At 40.6% G+C, this 17,375-nt stretch overlaps 1 protein-coding gene and 1 long non-coding RNA gene across 10 annotated transcripts in view; one reads left to right on the forward strand and one right to left on the reverse strand.

The window, feature by feature from the left end:
• Positions 1-17,375, forward strand: part of LOC130356692 (4-hydroxyphenylpyruvate dioxygenase) — a 139,532-nt gene that overhangs the window by 105,617 nt on the left and 16,540 nt on the right. For all 8 annotated transcript variants that reach the window (XR_008888965.1, XM_056558554.1, XM_056558549.1 and 5 more), the window contains exons 7-10: positions 5,099-5,188; positions 5,495-5,601; positions 9,318-9,395; positions 15,466-15,628. Coding sequence is in view for 7 of the 8 variants with exons in the window: in XM_056558554.1 (XP_056414529.1) it covers positions 5,099-5,188; positions 5,495-5,601; positions 9,318-9,395; positions 15,466-15,628 (438 nt within the window). In the remaining variant the exon portion in view is untranslated. The remainder of the gene's footprint in view (positions 1-5,098; positions 5,189-5,494; positions 5,602-9,317; positions 9,396-15,465; positions 15,629-17,375) is intronic.
• LOC130356693 (uncharacterized) overlaps positions 614-17,375 on the reverse strand; it is a 39,989-nt gene continuing 23,227 nt past the window's right edge. For both annotated transcript variants that reach the window (XR_008888966.1, XR_008888967.1), the window contains exons 3-4: positions 943-1,057; positions 614-686 (exon numbers count right to left, since the gene is read on the reverse strand). This is a non-coding gene — a long non-coding RNA (uncharacterized LOC130356693). The remainder of the gene's footprint in view (positions 687-942; positions 1,058-17,375) is intronic.

Raw genomic sequence — 17,375 nt, forward strand, 5'->3', positions numbered from 1 at the left:
AAAATAGGAAAAGGGGGGGTCCATTTCCTATTTTTCAAATAAAAAATGTAAACAGAAAATTAAAAGATTAACATTTTTATTAGGAATGGGGCTCTTTAAAAAAGCATTTTAAAAACTTTTCTTGCTTTTGTTAAGTCTTTTTAAAAACACTCTTTAGATTGCTTATACTGATCAATGCAATGCTATCACAGTCAGTACTCTACTAGTAAGGCCTGCCTGTGGCTAAGCTAAGATGGTGTCACAGAAGCCTTCAGAAGGCCTGCAGCTGCCATAGTAACTAATCGACACCCTGCAATCGGGTTCCAGGGGTTCCGATCACACTCGACTCCCATGGCACACTTTATTTAGCCATTTAAATGCCACAATCCCTATTAATCGTGGCATTTTAGGGGTTAAATGACTGGAATAAGTGTCACTGATGTCATGAACGGTGAGCGTTAGCTGCTAATTGCAGCTTGAAAACTGCAGTCTAGAAAGAGAGCGCAGATATTGAGCTTGCTTCATAGGCCCAGAAAGCACACACGACCTAACCATATGACATGGGCTGCCAAAGGGTTAATCAGTAAGCAGCAGGCACCGAGGGCTGTAAAGTAACAAACTATTCCATACTCGCCTCTCTCTCAGTAGCACAAAGCCACAACATAACAAGTGTGGACTAAAGTGAAAGGGTATGAATACTTTCCGAACTGTACATGTGAAAGAGAGACAGACAGTTTAGGAAAAAACATGTGATTATCATCATTTATCAGCCATTACAATATTGTTTTTCAGGAGCAAAGAAAGTGCCTGGAGTTTGTTTTATGTTCTATGATGAGTATGTACGAATTTACCTTTCTTAGTCGTCCACTACCAAACCACTTAGGCAGGGGTACCCAACCAGGGTACCAAACAGCTGGAGGCACCCTGATTGGAAAACACTGTGCTTAGGGATACTGCTTTTACCTATTTATTCCCTTATTACTACGGTAAATCTTTTCTCCAATGCTCCGGTGACGTCTAGGATTTCATTACAACAGCAATGAGTAATATAGCAACAGGTTAAAGGGACCTTGAAAACCTGTAAATATAGAAGGGTGACATACTATCAGAAAAAATGTTTCCACTAAATATTCCTATATACATATGTGGATGGAAAAATGATATATTCATAAGGAGAGGTCAGACATGGGAGGTGAGCCCTTACCATGACATAATGATTAGAGACAGACAGTCTTGCATAACACATACACAAGGTTAGAGCAATAAAACATCGTCTTCTCCAGTGATTTTGATTTGATACATAGTTTAATCCCTTGAAGGGGTACTCCTGTGGAAAATTCTTTTTTATTTATTTTTATATCAACTGGTGCCAGAAAGTTAAACAGATTTGTAAATTACTTCTATTAAAAAATCTTAATCCTTCCAATACATTTTATGGGCTGTATACTACAGAGGAAATGCTTTTCTTTTTGGATTTCTCTGGTGTCACGATGTGCTCTCTGCTGACCTCTGCTGTCCATTTTAGGAACTGTCCAGAGCAGCATATGTTTGCTATGGGGATTTTCTCCTGCTCTGGACAGTTCCAAAAATGGACAGCAGAGCTCAGCAGAGAGCCCTGTGGTCGTGACATCAATGAAATCCAAAAAGATAAACATTTCCTCTGTAGTATACAGCCCCTAATAAGTACTTCTATTAAAAAAAAATCTTAATCATTTCAGTAATTTACAAATCTGTTTAACTTTCTGGCACCAGTTGATTTAAAAAAAAAAAATCGTTTTCAACGGGAGTACCCCTTTAACCCCTTAAGGACTCAGCCCATTTTGGCCTTAAGGACTCAGACAATTTAATTTTTACGTTTTCATTTTTTCCTCCTCGCCTTCTAAAAATCATAACTCTTTTATATTTTCATCCACAGACTAGTATGAGGACTTGTTTTTTGCGCGACCAGTTGTCCTTTGTAATGACATCACTCATTATATCATAAAATGTATGGCGCAACCAAAAAACACTATTTTTGTGGGGAAATTAAAACGAAAAACGCAATTTTGCTAATTTTGGAAGGTTTCGTTTTCACGCCGTACAATTTATGGTAAAAATGACGTGTGTTCTTTATTCTGAGGGTCAATACGATTAAAATGATACCCATTATTATATACTTTTATAATATTGTTGCGCTTAAAAAAAATCACAAACTTTTTAACCAAATTAGTACGTTTATAATCCCTTTATTTTGATGACCTATAACTTTTTTATTTTTCCGTATAAGCGGCGGTATGGGGGCTCATTTTTTGTGCCATGATCTGTACTTTTTTTTGATACCACATTTGCATATAAAAAACTTTTAATACATTTTTTATAATTTTTTTTTTTTAATAAAATGTATTAAAAAAGTAGGAATTTTGGACTTTTTTATTTTTTTTCGTTCACGCTGTTAACCGTACGGGATCATTAACATTTTATTTTAATAGTTCGGAACTTTACGCACGCGGCGATACCAAATATGTCTATAAAAAAAATTTTTACGCTTTTTGGGGGTAAAATAGGAAAAAACTGACGTTTTTCTTTTTTATTGGGGGAGGGGATTTTTCACTTTTTTTTTACTTTTACTTTTACATTTAAAAAAAAATTTTTTTACACTTGAATAGTCCCCATAGGGGACTATTCATAGCAATACCATGATTGCTAATACTGATCTGTTCTATGTATAGGACATAGAACAGATCAGTATTATCGGTCATCTCCTGCTCTGGTCTGCTCGATCACAGACCAGAGCAGGAGATGCCGGGAGCCGCACGGAGGAAGGAGAGGGGACCTCCGTGCGGCGTTATGAATGATCAGATCCCCGCAGCAGCGCTGCGGGCGATCCGATCGTTCATTTAAATCGCGAACTGCCGCAGATGCCGGGATCTGTATTGATCCCGGCACCTGAGGGGTTAATGGCGGACGCCCGCGAGATCGCGGGCGTCGGCCATTGCCGGCGGGTCCCTGGCTGCGATCAGCAGCCGGGATCAGCCGCGCATGACACGGGCATCGCTCCGGTTATGCTTAGGACGTAAATGTACGTCCTGGTGCGTTAAGTACCACCGCACCAGGACGTACATTTACGTCCTGCGTCCTTAAGGGGTTAAGGACGACGCCTGTTTTTACCTCATTGTAAAAACTGTTTTCATATCTGGCATGTGTCTCTTTAAAGGAGAGCTATCATGCAGAAAAACTCATCCCCTATCCAAACAAAAATTATCCCCCAGAAGACAGTGAGAACCTTTGCTTGCTGATGCATGTGCTACTACTACCAGGCTGCTGCTACCTGAACTAGTACTGACACAAACACTTTTATTGGCAGAGGACATGGCAGATTTGGAGGTTATCGTTATGGTTTTTGGGGTGATTTGGTACTTACCAAGTAGGTAGTCACATCTCAAAGATACTGCCAGTCAACTTTCACTTTCTACACCTAAATACTGATGGAAAACATTTAAACACTGTGGGGGAATAAATCGAACAGTTCACCATTTTTCATTTTTTTTTTTTTTGTCGCGTAAACTCTCGCAGTCAGTCCATGTGTGAGTTTTTTCTTCGACTTTTCAAATTTAAAGTATTTCAGATTCATAACCACATTGTGGACTGCTTTAGAAGAGTTTTTGCAGTGGTTACTGATTTATCAAGTGCGATTTTTTTTTTTTTGCTCATTTGTTGCACATGGCCTCTTTTACACAATAATTGCCTCAATGCAGTGCCTAGGGTTTTATCAGCCTCTTAAATCCACTCCTATACTGTCTCCTGATTGGTCTAGGAGCTGCGTATCAAATAATACAAGCAATGATTGGATAACTTGGGGTCATGTGATCTTGCCACTAGCTGCAAGTTATGCTGGGCTACCCTGACACCATCAGTGTTCCTGGTTCTTCCTTCATTCATTCGGGAACCAAAACGCCATGTGTTCCCTTCTGCAAACAATAGCCTCGATGCCAGGCTTGCGTGAGCCAAGCTTGGCAAAGTTCAAAGGTTGTATAAGCCGATTTTACCCTCAGGTTCTAAGAGCTGGGCTTGCTTTTCTCTACTGAACATGATGCTTTCTATAAATCCTGCTAGTTTCCTATTAATTAAAAGAGTATGGTAGTTTGGGCAATAAAGTTGCTACTGTTACACAGAGCTAGATAGCAGAGAAAGAAGGAAGGGAAGTAGTTGCTTTTTACCAACTACCAACCAATTAGATTTAAGCATACGTCTTTTAACTGAAATTGTGGAAAGGAAAGGTACAACCGGATTTGTGGATATGTATACATATTTCCTTTGTACTAGAATTAATAAATTTCTCCCATTGTGGTCCAAATCTGTAGAATGTATTCATTTGTCTGTTTCACAAAGGGAAAAGAACCATTGATGCTGCTGTATATAATTTTTGTTTCATCAATGCTGCCAGAAATGCTGGAACAGCTGGGTTATACGCAGGGACCTTCTCCACCATGGGGCACCTCAGTAATGAGGACTTGGTGATGGGCTTTGGGATTTTGAGTCTCCAGTTAAAACTTCAGGTACTGGCTGGAAATTGACTTTGATGACACAATACAGTTTTGCGGTATGTAGGAAAAAATAATAAGGCTGTCTAGGGTTATCCCCCCGAAAAAACAGTCCCATGTCGATTATTAGCATAGGGGTGCTATGCCAATAATTGAAGAACTCATGTCATCTATTAGGCTGTTTACAGCTTTATTATTTTTTCCTACATACCGCAAAACTGTATTGTGTCATCAAAGTCAATTTCCAGCCAATACCTGAAGTTTTAACTGGAGACTCAAAATCCCAAAGCCCATCACCAAGTCCTCATTACTGAGGTGCCCCATGGGGGAGAAGGTCCCTGTGTATAACCCAGCTGTTCCAGCATTTCTGGCAGCATTGATGTGGCACCTTAATCCCATCTCCAACAGGCTGGACTGTGCATAACACAAAAAAGTCACGTTATCTCAAATATATGAGGTTCAGTCTCCAGCCCAATCGTTTGAGTACAAATGAAAACTGCATTTCCGAATCATCCATCTTACACCATCCATGCAGATATTTATTCCTGTTCTTGTCTAACTGCTTGAGCCAAATTCCTTTTTTCTATTTTTATTTAAAGAAAGCCAAGGAACGTGGGGCTGTGGTTGTAAAGGAGCCTTGGATTGAAGAGGATGAAGGCGGCAGAGTGAAATATGCAGTCCTACAGACGGTAAGTTCTGACTCTCTTTAGGGTTGAGTGAATTATCTGTTTCTTTTCTGACACCAGATATTATTGAGATCTACTATTTGTTTCTCTTCTCCCTCAGGCTCTGCTTTGTCCAGTGATTAAACTCTTTCTCTTTGATCACTGACTTCTCTCTGATGAGCCAGTTTTCCCTTCTGACAGTCTCTGGGAGGGGGGACTTCATTTCACTTCCTAGGCTATTTGCCTGGAGCAAATTCTTTCTAGCAGTAATGATAGAACTGGTAGCTGCTGAATACACATGCTACTATTTCACTTTTTTTCCTTTTGCAGTATGGAGATACTACACATACGCTCGTTGAGTACCTGGGGCCATATCAAGGTGTCTTCCTCCCAGGTTTTAAGAAGCCTCTGTACAGTGACCCACTGTTATCTTCATTGTGAGTGAGACTGCACTAACATGTATAATGTTACTGAAATAAACCTAACACACAAAAGGGTTCATACAAAACTAAAAGATGCATCTGTATACACAAAACAGGGATATGCCCCATTTGCTATACTTTCTGTAGATGATCAGACATTAACAAACATTTCGCTATTCAGTACATAATTGACCAAACTCTTATGTTGAATAACATTAATAATAACCAAAAGTCCATGCAATTGATTTAGCATGCAGCCACCTTATACAGTACAGACCAAAAGTTTGGACACACCTTCTCATTCAGAATTTTCTTTATTTTCATGACTATGAAAATTGTAGCTTCACATTGAAGGCATCAAAACTATGAATTAACACATGTGGAATTATAGACATAACAAAAAAGTGTGAAACAACTGAAAATATGTCATATTCTAGGTTCTTCAAAGTAGCCACCTTTTGCTTTGATTACTGCATTGCACACTCTTTGCATTCTCTTGTTGAGATTTAAGAGGTAGTCACCTGAAATGGTTTTCACTTCACAGGTGTGCTGATGTGGAGGAGGAGGTGTGATGGTGTGGGAATGCTTTGCTGGTGACACTGTTGGGGATTTATTCAAAATTGAAGGCATTCTGAACCAGCATGGCTACCACAGCATCTTGCAGCGGCATGCTATTCCATCCGGTTTGCGTTTAGTTGGACCATCATTTATTTTTCAACAGGACAATGACCCCAAACACACCTCCAGGCTGTGTAAGGGCTATTTGACCAAGAAGGAGAGTGATGGGGTGCTGCGCCAGATGACCTGGTCTCCACAGTCACCGGACCTGAACCCAATAGAGATGGTTTGGGGTGAGCTGGACCGCAGAGTGAAGGCAAAAAGGGCCAACAAGTGCTAAGCATCTCTGGGAACTCCTTCAAGACTGTTGGAAGACCATTTCAGGTGACTACCTCTTGAAGCTCATCAAGAGAATGCCAAGAGTGTGCAAAGCAGTAATCAAAGCAAAAGGTGGCTACTTTGAAAAACCTAGAATATGACATATTTTCAGTTTTTTCACACTTACTTGTTATGTCTATAATTCCACGTGTTAATTCATAGTTTTGATGCCTTCAGTGTGAATCTACAATTTTCATAGTCATGAAAATAATGAAAACTCTGAATGAGAAGGTGTTTTCAAACTTTTGGTCTGTACTGTATGTATGTGTATATATATATATATATATATATATATATATATATATATATGTGTGTGTATGTATATGTGTATATATAAATATATATATGAACTAAGTAATGCTAAATGATTTTATTAGAAAGGTCCATGGTTAAAATGCAAATAATAGAAGGAATAATTTTGTATGGTCAAAATATACAGAACAGCTCTGATAAAGTTAAAGTGTCCCTGTTATAAAAAAAAAAAAATAAATTGACACGTCAAATGTTTTACTGGTTAGGGTCTCAGTACTGAGACCCCCACCGTAAAGGAGAATATGCAGGGAGAAAAGATCTTTCTTCTGCAAGCTCATAGACGTGTAAGAGGCTGCAGGACAGAGATAGTTGTGAGCCAGCCGGGGAGTGAAGAACCCTACTGCGCATTAATCCCTACTTGTTTTCCTGATCAAAACTTCCGATATATCAAGTTTTTGTAAATGTGAGGTACACTTTAAGGTAGTTATCTTTCATCATACACTCTGCACATTTACTTATACTGTGAGCAGGAATGTGCACAGTAAAAGTAATGACACATTATCAAATGGCTGCATCCTATTATAAAAAGAGCTTTGTTTACACCATAACATGTATACATTTTTAGCACGTGATATATTCTAAAAAGTGTATTTTTTCTGCATAGAAAATGACAGCACTTTTCGATTTAGCCAGCCAATACAAAAATAATTTCATGGATGTGCAGCCACGTCCTTTTTTCTAAATTTGTGGTAGACTCATATTAGTCTCCTCATTACTTTTTGTCTTGATTCACGCCCCCACCCATTTGGCCTGGGCTGAGAGATCTCTTTACACTGGGGTGGTGCCATCTAACGGCCATTATTGTTGTGGCACTGTTTGGAGGGTAGTGTGGCCCACAGCCAGAGTGCTGCGTTTGGCAGTAGTGGGCCCTTGTCTTGTGGCGATTATGGTTGCTGCCCAGCACCATACCATTTAGGTTAGGGACCCATTTGAATCAGGTGGCTGTGAAGTGTTTCATGTTTGTTGTTTAAATTGTGCAGAGAAGCAATGACCAATGTATAACGTGTATGTGCGGCCATGTCTTTCTAAATTTGTGGTGCAAAAATAATTATGCCTTCCATTTATGGGAGAACTAGCCAACCATCTTACCCAAATCGTGGCCTTCTGATGCTCTGCTGACAGGTGACATTGCGGATGGGATGGATCAGGCATTTGATTTTATCATGTACAAACTCTTGTTCACATGGAAGATAAAGCGCAGACAGACATGTTTGGCACCAGATATCCCCCTCTCCCTATTAAAAACAAATGCATGCACGTCTCTATTCCATGTGTATGGAGGGTCGGGAATGATAGCAGTCAGCTGATCAAGCTAACTAAAGTGTATGATCAGCTTTAATCATGGATTGCATGGAGTTGTCATGACAGGTGACAGGAAATTGTCTTTTGACAGTCACATCAAGTAATAAAACCACCGCACTTAGATAATAAGTTAATGGGATGAATTTATAACTGCTTGTTCACCTATATGTTGGGGTAAATTGCACAATTTTTCCATGGCTATCTTCTTTCAGCATATATACTATGCATTTGCACCATTTTTGGGTGCACTTGTACTTTAAAGGGGTACTCCGCTGCTCAGTGTTTGGAACAAAATGTTCCAAATGCTTAGAGCCGGCGCCGGGAGCTTGTGACCTCATAGCCCCTCCCCCTCATGATGTCACGCCTGCCCCCTCAATGCAAGTCTATGGGAGGGGGCGTGACGCCCCCTCCCATAGACTTGCATCGAGGGGGCGGGGCTATGACATCACGAGCCCCCTGCTCTCAGCGTTCGGAACATTTTGTTCCAAACGTTGAGCAGTGGAGTACCCCTTTAAGTTAGAGCCATGGCTTTTTTAGAGTAAGATTCTTACATTTTCTTATTCATAGTTATTATTCATCATTATTGAATTTACTTCATTTATTGGTGTAGAAAGGGGTATTCCAGGCAAAAACTTTTTTTTATATATATCAACTGGCTCCGGAAAGTTAAACAGATTTGTAAATTACTTCTATTAAAAAAATTGTAATCCTTCCAATAGTTATTAGCTTCTGAAGTTGAGTTGTTGTTTTCTGTCTAACTGCTCAATGATGACTCACGTCCCGGGAGCTGTGCAGTTCCTATGGGGAAATTTTCCCATCATGCACAGCTCCCGGGACGTGACATCATCATCAGAGCAGTTAGACGGAAAATTTCAGAAGCTAATAACTATTGGAAGGATTAAGATTTTTTAATAGAAGTAATTTACAAATCTGTTTAACTTTCTGGAGCCAGTGGATATATATATAAAAAAGTTTTTGCCTGGAATACCCCTTTAAGGCAAAAAAATGATTTGAGAGGTTCAGCATAAATCACACAATAATATGATACATTTGATATTGGCATGAGGGAAAACTATTAAAGTAGACTGAAAAGGCATTAATGATAAATTCCTCTAAATATATCTACGCGTCTTACAATGTGTATTACATAAAAAAATAATACTTCTTTATCATTTTCACAGGCCGTCCGGGTGCCTCAACTTCATTGATCACATTGTAGGAAACCAGCCTGATAATGATATGGAGCCCACTGTGAACTGGTAACTTACAAGTATAGACAAACTACATGGGTCTTTCTGCCACCCACTAATTGTGTAACATAATGACATTGCTTATTTATCTAATGTCTCTTTAAGGGGGTTTCAAGTTTACAAAAACATTGCTGTTTTTTTTCCCAAAATCCATGTCACACCTGTCCACATGTCTGGTATTGCAGCTCCCATTCATTGAAGTGAACAGGGTTGAGCTGGGTTAGCACACAGGTTTGGGATTGTTTTGGGAAGTAAGCAGCCCATGTTTTCTCTGGATATCTCCTAAAATGCTATCTTTAATGTTACGTATCTAGACCATATACTGTGGAATTGCAGTAGTAGAAACACTGCAATAGAACATTTTTATTTTCATAGAGATAAACTGATCACAATAGAGCAAGTATGAAACCTGTAAAAACGAAATTCATACACTAGTGTGAATTGAGAGATAACAAATAAAAAAAATTCGCGAGCAATAGTGTTAAGGGTCCCTTCACACGGGCGCATTTTTTGCAGATTTTCCACAGCATATTTGCTCACCCGTTGATGTCAATGGTCAGCAAAATCTGCTGAAGCAAATCTGCAGCAGATAATACGCACATGTTAAATGACCCTAAGGGTAGGGTCACACGTGCTGTATTTTGCTGCGTATTTGCTGCTGTGTATTTTCCTACCCATTGAAGTCAATGGATAGCACAATAAGCAGCTGATTTTGCTACACATAGACTTTAATAGGTAAGAAAATATGCAGCAAAAATGGCACGTGTGACCCTACTTTTAGGGTACGTTCTCACTTGCATATTATGTTGCACATTTTCTGCATTGGATTTTGCTGCCCATTTAAGTCAATGGGTAGCAAAATTACGAGAAGAAAATACACAGCAAAATCTGCACATGTGAAGTACCCTTAGGCCATGTTCACATGGTGTAAAATGTGTGAAATGTCTAACACATTTGAATAATCTGGTGGTGCTAGTACCTCTTGGAAATGCGCTGGCAATGCATCTCAGAGCGAAATACACAAAAGGGATAGACATCCTTGACACCCTAGACATCTTATCCCCTATCCAAAGGATAGGGGATAAGATGTCTGATCGCTGTGGTCCCGCCACTGGGGACCCCCGCAATGTTGCATGCGGCACCCACCTGTTTCTTGTCCGGAAGCGCTGGAGGGTCTGAGTCGCGACCACGGGAACGGAAGTCTGTGATGTCAGGACTCCGCCCCCGTGTGACGTCACGCCCCGTCCCCTCAATGCAAGTCTATGGGAGGGGGCGTGACGGCCGTCAAGATGTCTAGGGTGGGAGTACCCCTTTAAAGGAGTTTTCTGGGAATTTTCAATTGATGGCCTATCTTTGTCTATCCCTTTTGTGTATTTCGCTCTGAGATGCATTGCCAGCGCATTCCCAAGAGGTACTAGCACCACCAGATTATTCAAATGTGTTTGACATTTCACACACTTTACACCATGTGAACATGGCCTAAGGGTACTTCACATGTGCAGATTTTTGCTGTGTATTTTCTTCTCGTAATTTTGCTACCCATTGACTTAAAATGTGCAACATAATATGCAAGTGAGAACGTACCCTAAAAGTAGGGTCACACGTGCCATATTTTTGCTGCATATTTCCTTACCTATTAAAGTCTATGTGTAGCAAAATCAGCTGCTTATTGTGCTATCCGGCCGCCACGCCCCCTCCCATAGACTTGCATTTAGGGGACGGGGTGGGACGTCACACGGGGGCGGAGTCCTTACGTCACGGACTTCCGTTCCCGTGGTCGCGACCCAGACCCTCCAGGGCTTCCGGACAAGAAACAGGTGGGTGTCGTATACAACATTGCGGAGATCCCCAGCAGCGGGACCACTGCGATCAGACATCTTATCTCCTATCCTTTGGATAGGAGATAAGATGTCTAGGGTGGGAGTACCCCTTTAATGGTACGTTCACAGGTAAGCAGATTTGGATCGCAGGATTTGATGCACGGGATTTTCTGCTGTAGATTTCAATGTAAACTAAATGACTGCGTACAGCTTCTAATATGCAGTTACAAATCCTGCACATCAAATCTGCACAGGATCCTGTATGTGTGCACTTACCCTAAAGGGGAACTCCACTGCCCCAGCTTTTGGAACATTTTGTTCCGTATGCTGGGTGTGGGCTGCGGGTACCATGACGTCAAGGCCATGCCCCTTGTGATGTTACACCACACCCCCTCAATGCAAGTCTATGTGGCGTCACGACGCCCGCACCCAGCATTCGGAACAAAATGTTCCGAACGCTCGGGCAGTGGAGTACACCTTTAAGCATGTCTGATACATTTTTCAGACACATTTTGAATAACTAAGAGAACATATTAATAACTGTGTCAAAGCTTGTCAGGTCTTTTTCAGATATGTAAGCTTGCGACTATTCTCTTAGAAGAAGGTAGAGTTAACTAGTTTATTTAATCTGGACTTTTACCTTAGGCCTACTTATGTAACATACAGGACCTGTCACTGCTTGCTCCCGTACCCCTGCACATGGGCATAGATCAATAACATCACATTATTCAAAAGCACAAAAAAAGATAAAGGAAAACACCAGTTGCAACGTATTCATTAACAAGCCAAAAGTCCAAGCCTGGGAAGGACAATCTGTTCCACCTAGCGCCAGTCCAAAATGATAGGTTGTTGTAATGCAAATAGCAACGAACAAATTACTGGACAGGGGTTTGCCTGTGGCAGAGGTGACCCGTGTTTAGGTATTCTCAGCAGCTACTGCATTATATATACATTTAACATACAAATTGGAGAATGATTAATGATACAAGGTGAGGAGCGTTAACAATAGTTATTTTCCTGGCAGATACATTAAAGGGTGCTCTTATGAGTACTCAAGACCAGAATGTGTGAGACATCTAATGGTCACAACACGCACTAGCCTAGGTCTGCTCAACATATTATATGCACATAAATAACCGAGAAATACAGTGATCCCTCAACTTACAATGGCCTCAACATACAATAGTTTCAACATACAATGGTCTTTTCTGAACCATTGTAAGTTGAAACCAGACTCAACTTACAATGTACAGACAGTCCAGATCTGTGAAACATGTCAATGGCTGGAAGAACTGACCAATCAGAATGGGCATTCACTGGTAAAACCCCTGAAGCGTATGCACTGACTGATGTCTGGTAGCGCCCCCTACAGTACAGGGACGTATCACATGTTCTGTACACTTTACCTGTACCAGGATTACCTGCTCCTTTGGACACCAGGTGAGGGCGACCCCATGTTACTTTTTTAGAACATTGACTGTACTGAACAGGACCCCGAAGATCCTGTCCTCTACATAGACCAGTGTTTCCCAAGCAGGGTGCCCCCAGCTGTTGCAAAACTACAACTCCCATCATGCCCGGACAGCCTTTGGCTGTCCGGGCATGCTGGGAGTTGTAGTTTTGCAACAGCTGGAGGCACCCTGGTTGGGAAACACTGACATAGACAGTGATTACAGCTCCTAGCAGATCTTTCTTACTTTTATATGTAAGGATTTGCTTTATCTGTATTAGTTATCTACTTATTTTTCTTTAATCCTAATTTTTTTCCACATTTTGGTGCCTTTAGAACCAATTACCAGGTTTCCATAGAATTCTGGTCTCAACATACAATGGTTTCAACATACAGTGGTCGTCCTGGAACCAATTAATAATGTAACTTGAGGGACGACTGTATTATAATGCTCACTCATAGTGTAAGATTGTTTTGGGCGTTTTTCTCCTTCTCAGCATATTTACTATTGTTATGAGTACAGCATGTAAGTGTAAAGTATTGCCCTTTCCATGGGTATTGCCAGTTACCATAAAAAGGCTGTTTAATCTGCAGGCCACCTATTAAAAAAGGAAAGGAATAACTTTTGTCATTTAGATGTTTGATACCCTGCTCATTATAGGCTTAGGAGTCCAGGGGGAGGTCCTATCCAGTGACTTACAGCCTTTCTTGCTTGAATTCAGAGATAGCTGTCAGTCACTGAGTAGGATGACCTACTGGACTCCTAAGCCTTGAAATAGCAGAGAATTAAATAACATATTCATGCCTTCCCCAAAAAACTATATATATATATATATATATATATATATATATATATATATATATATATTGTATCAATCTGCTCAGCGCCTCCTACTTTATACATGAGATTTACACATCAGACAGCATGTTCATTTTTTACTTTGATTTCCCTAGGATCAGTGGCCCTATCGTTGTCTTCTGTCACTTACCTTTTCTTACTCCATAGAAATAGCATGAAGGGTCAGGAAAATCAAGAAATATGTCAAGGGAGAATGTGGGGTAATAACAGCCAGCAGTTGTTCAACATCTATGGTTAACTAATATATAGTTACCCAAACACATTCAATATCTGCTGATTGTTTGTCTGACAACTAGATTTTCCAGATCTAAAATGCTTATCCCCTGTGGAGAAAAGGGTTGCACTAAAATAAATCCAATAAAAGATGTCTTGGGGCATTTGTGCCCTTACGATTTTCAAATACAGTATCTATTGTGATGACAAGGAGTAACATTTTTCTGCCTGACATATGACTATTAGACAGTGCATCCAAAAATGACCTATTTATATCAGGTTTTAATGTTAAACATATTTTAAAGAACTTTTGGTGATGTTCTAATTTTCCAATTTACTAACTATATTTTAAAATCTTGTCATTTCCGTCCTAGTCACTAGGCCTAAAACTAAGCTCAGACTTCCTGTTCTGTAGAGATCACTTCCCAGCAGTGCCCTCCTTATCATTACAGACAGGAGTACAGTAAAAAGGTGACACCATTATATAGAGGTACACACGATAGATGTCCGCATCCCCCTTCCTGTACAATGACATCTAAAAAGGTTGCAGAGTATGTCCAGTAAGGTTTCCCATTCATGTAAATGTGACAGGTCTTGTCCATTGTTGCCTATGTCCATGAATCCTGTGGTAAACCATGGGGGAGATTTGTCAAGACCTACACAGAGGAAGAGTGGGGCTTATTGTTGGGATCGACCGATATAGTTTTTTTAGGGCCGATGCCGATAACTTATACCGATATTCCGGTATAAGTTATCGGCTATTTCTCCACCCAACCCCCCTCCCCCCGCCCCGAAGAAGCCGCTGCAGATCATTGATTTAAATGATTTAAATGCAGCGGCTTTGGCTGAATCAGAGACCACCCCCCACCCTTTTCTCTCTCCCTGCCTGTCCGGGGGTCCTCCCAACCACCGCCGCTGCCCCCCAGCCATCCCCCACCTACCCCCACACCGCACCGCACGCCTCCCCACCGCCGCTGCCCCATTGCCTCCCCTATCCCCGGTTTTATAATTACCTGTTCCCGGGGTCCGCGTTACTTCTGGCTTCCGTCCTAAGTTGTCACTGTGCGCATTGACGGTGACGTCTCATTGAGGATTGAAGGAAATTTGTATGCTGACCATGAAAATTATTTTTATTGTTTACATCCAGGGATGAAACTATGTCCTGCCTAAACATGACACATCCGTACTGTAACTTTAACAAGCCACTTGTGTGATCATCACATGTCCGGGACAGATTTTCATTAGAGATGAGCGAACTTACAGTAAATTCGATTCGTCACGAACTTCTCGGCTCGGCGGTTGCTGATTTTTCCTGCGTAAATTAGTTCAGCTTTCAGGTGCTCCGGTGGGCTGGAAAAGGTGGATACATTCCTAGGAAAGAGTCTCCTAGGACTGTATCCACCTTTTCCAGCCCACCGGAGCACCGGAAAGCTGAACTAATTTATGCAGGAAAAGTCATCAACTGCCGAGCCGAGAAGTTCGTGACGAATCGAATTTACTGTAAGTTTGCTCTTCTAATTTTCTTCCACTGGAAGTAAACAATAAAGGTTCCCATTCAATGACTGCAAAGAAAGATCTTAAGAACCAGAATAATGTAAAAGTACATTAAAAAATAGCATAACTTTTTTTATATAATGAATAAACCTCATTTGCTGAAAGTAAATCTCCCCCATTAAAGTAATAACATATTTATGATAAATAAATAACACACATTTAATTTTGTCTGTAATCCTTTAGGTATCAAAAGTGCCTGCTCTTCCACAGATTCTGGTCTGTAGATGACAAACAGATTCATACAGAGTACAGTGCCCTGCGCTCCATTGTGGTGACAAACTACGAGGAGACTATAAAGATGCCAATAAATGAACCTGCTCCTGGGAAGAAAAAGTCACAGATACAGGTACAAGTGTTCACACTTGGAGAATCCTTTTTACCAATGACGGCCTGGGCTATTAGTGTTTCATTGATGGGTGTCCCTTCTTAGGGGCCCCTGCCAACGAGCACAATAAAGAGACCATAGTGAAGCCCCCCTTCAGTGTTTACATAGGCACAGCCATTCATCAGTACAAGTGCCTGTAGGTTATCCCATTCAAGTGAATGGTAGGGCTGCCTATACTGTGCTGGATGGTGGGGTTATGGAAGTCACTCCTACAATAGGCCTTATTTTAATTAAAGGGGTATTCTCATCAAAATTTATCCCATATCCACAGTACAGGAGATGACTATTAGACCGGTGGGGGTCGGACTGCTTGGACCCCACGAATGAATGGAGCGGCAGCACGCATGTGCAGCAGGTGCTCTATTAGTTTTCTATGGAGCATCTGAGCTTTGTAAATGATTATGAAATATTTCACATAAGCACTTGTATTAAATGTACATTTTACATAAACTGGTAAACAACTCACCGATGGCTAATTAGCCTCCAATAAAATCTATTTTAATGTTTATGATAGTAACATTAAAAAAAAGATCACAAAAGGCCACCTTCGGGGTATCAGGATGGGTATAATACATACTCCTATAACCCAATCATAAGGGTAGAGATCAGAATGGATGACTTGGGATGCTGTTCAGCCATAGGATAGCAGACAGGTCTGCAGTGGAGAATAGGAGCAATAAGAAGAATCAATTCAGAAGAACCTGACTTATTAGCCTTCTTTGGAATAAAGTTCTTCTGAATTCATGACTTTATCCTCTTGACTAGTTCCTGGGCTTGCAGCGCCTAAAAGATGGTCTTTTTTTCCCCTATGTACAGTCATGGCCGTAAATGTTGGCACCCCTGAAATTTTTCTAAAGAATGAAGTATTTCTCACAGAAAATGATTGCAGTAACACATGTTTTGCTAAACACGTTTATTCCCTTTGTGTGAATTGGAACTAAACAAAAAAAGGGAGGAAAAAAGTGCCATGGGTTGCAAACTTCTTGGTAATGTTGCGCACTGTGGACAAAGGCAAATCTAGATCTCTGGAGATGGACTTGTAACCTTGAGATTGTTGATATTTTCCCACAATTTTGGTTCTCAAGTCCTCAGACAGTTCTCTTCTCTTTCTGTTGTACATGCTTAGTGTGGCACACAAAGACACACAATGCAAAGACTAAGTGAACTTCTCTCCTTTATTATCTGCTTTCAGGTGTGATTTTTATATTGCCTACACCTGTTACTTGCCCCAGGTGAGTTTAAAGAAGCATCACGTGCTTGAAACAATCTTATTTTTCCACAATTTTGAAAGGGTGCCAATAATTTTGTCCGGATCATTTTTGGAGTTTGGTGTGACATTATGTCCAATTTGCTTTTTTCCTGCCTTTTTTGGTTTAGTTCCAATACACACAAAGGGAAATACACACAAAGGGAATAAACATGTGTATAGCAAAACATGTGTTACTGCAATCCTTTTCTGTGAGAAATACTTAATTTCCTTGAAACATTTCCGGGGTGCCAACATTCACGGCAATGACTGTAAATAAGTCTGCGATATAGGGTAAGTCCGTATAAAAAGAAGAAAAAAAAACTTATGACCTGGTGCTTCTGACTGTGGTAAGGCATGGACTACAGAGATCCAGGAGTACTACTTAAAACATTTATTGTAGAAGACAATAAAAGATGCATACAATATGCATCTTGACTGTATGCGTCTTTTATTGTTTCT

Source organism: Hyla sarda, chromosome 2 (genome assembly GCF_029499605.1).
Source record: "Hyla sarda isolate aHylSar1 chromosome 2, aHylSar1.hap1, whole genome shotgun sequence".
NCBI classification, from domain to species: Eukaryota; Metazoa; Chordata; class Amphibia; order Anura; family Hylidae; genus Hyla; species Hyla sarda.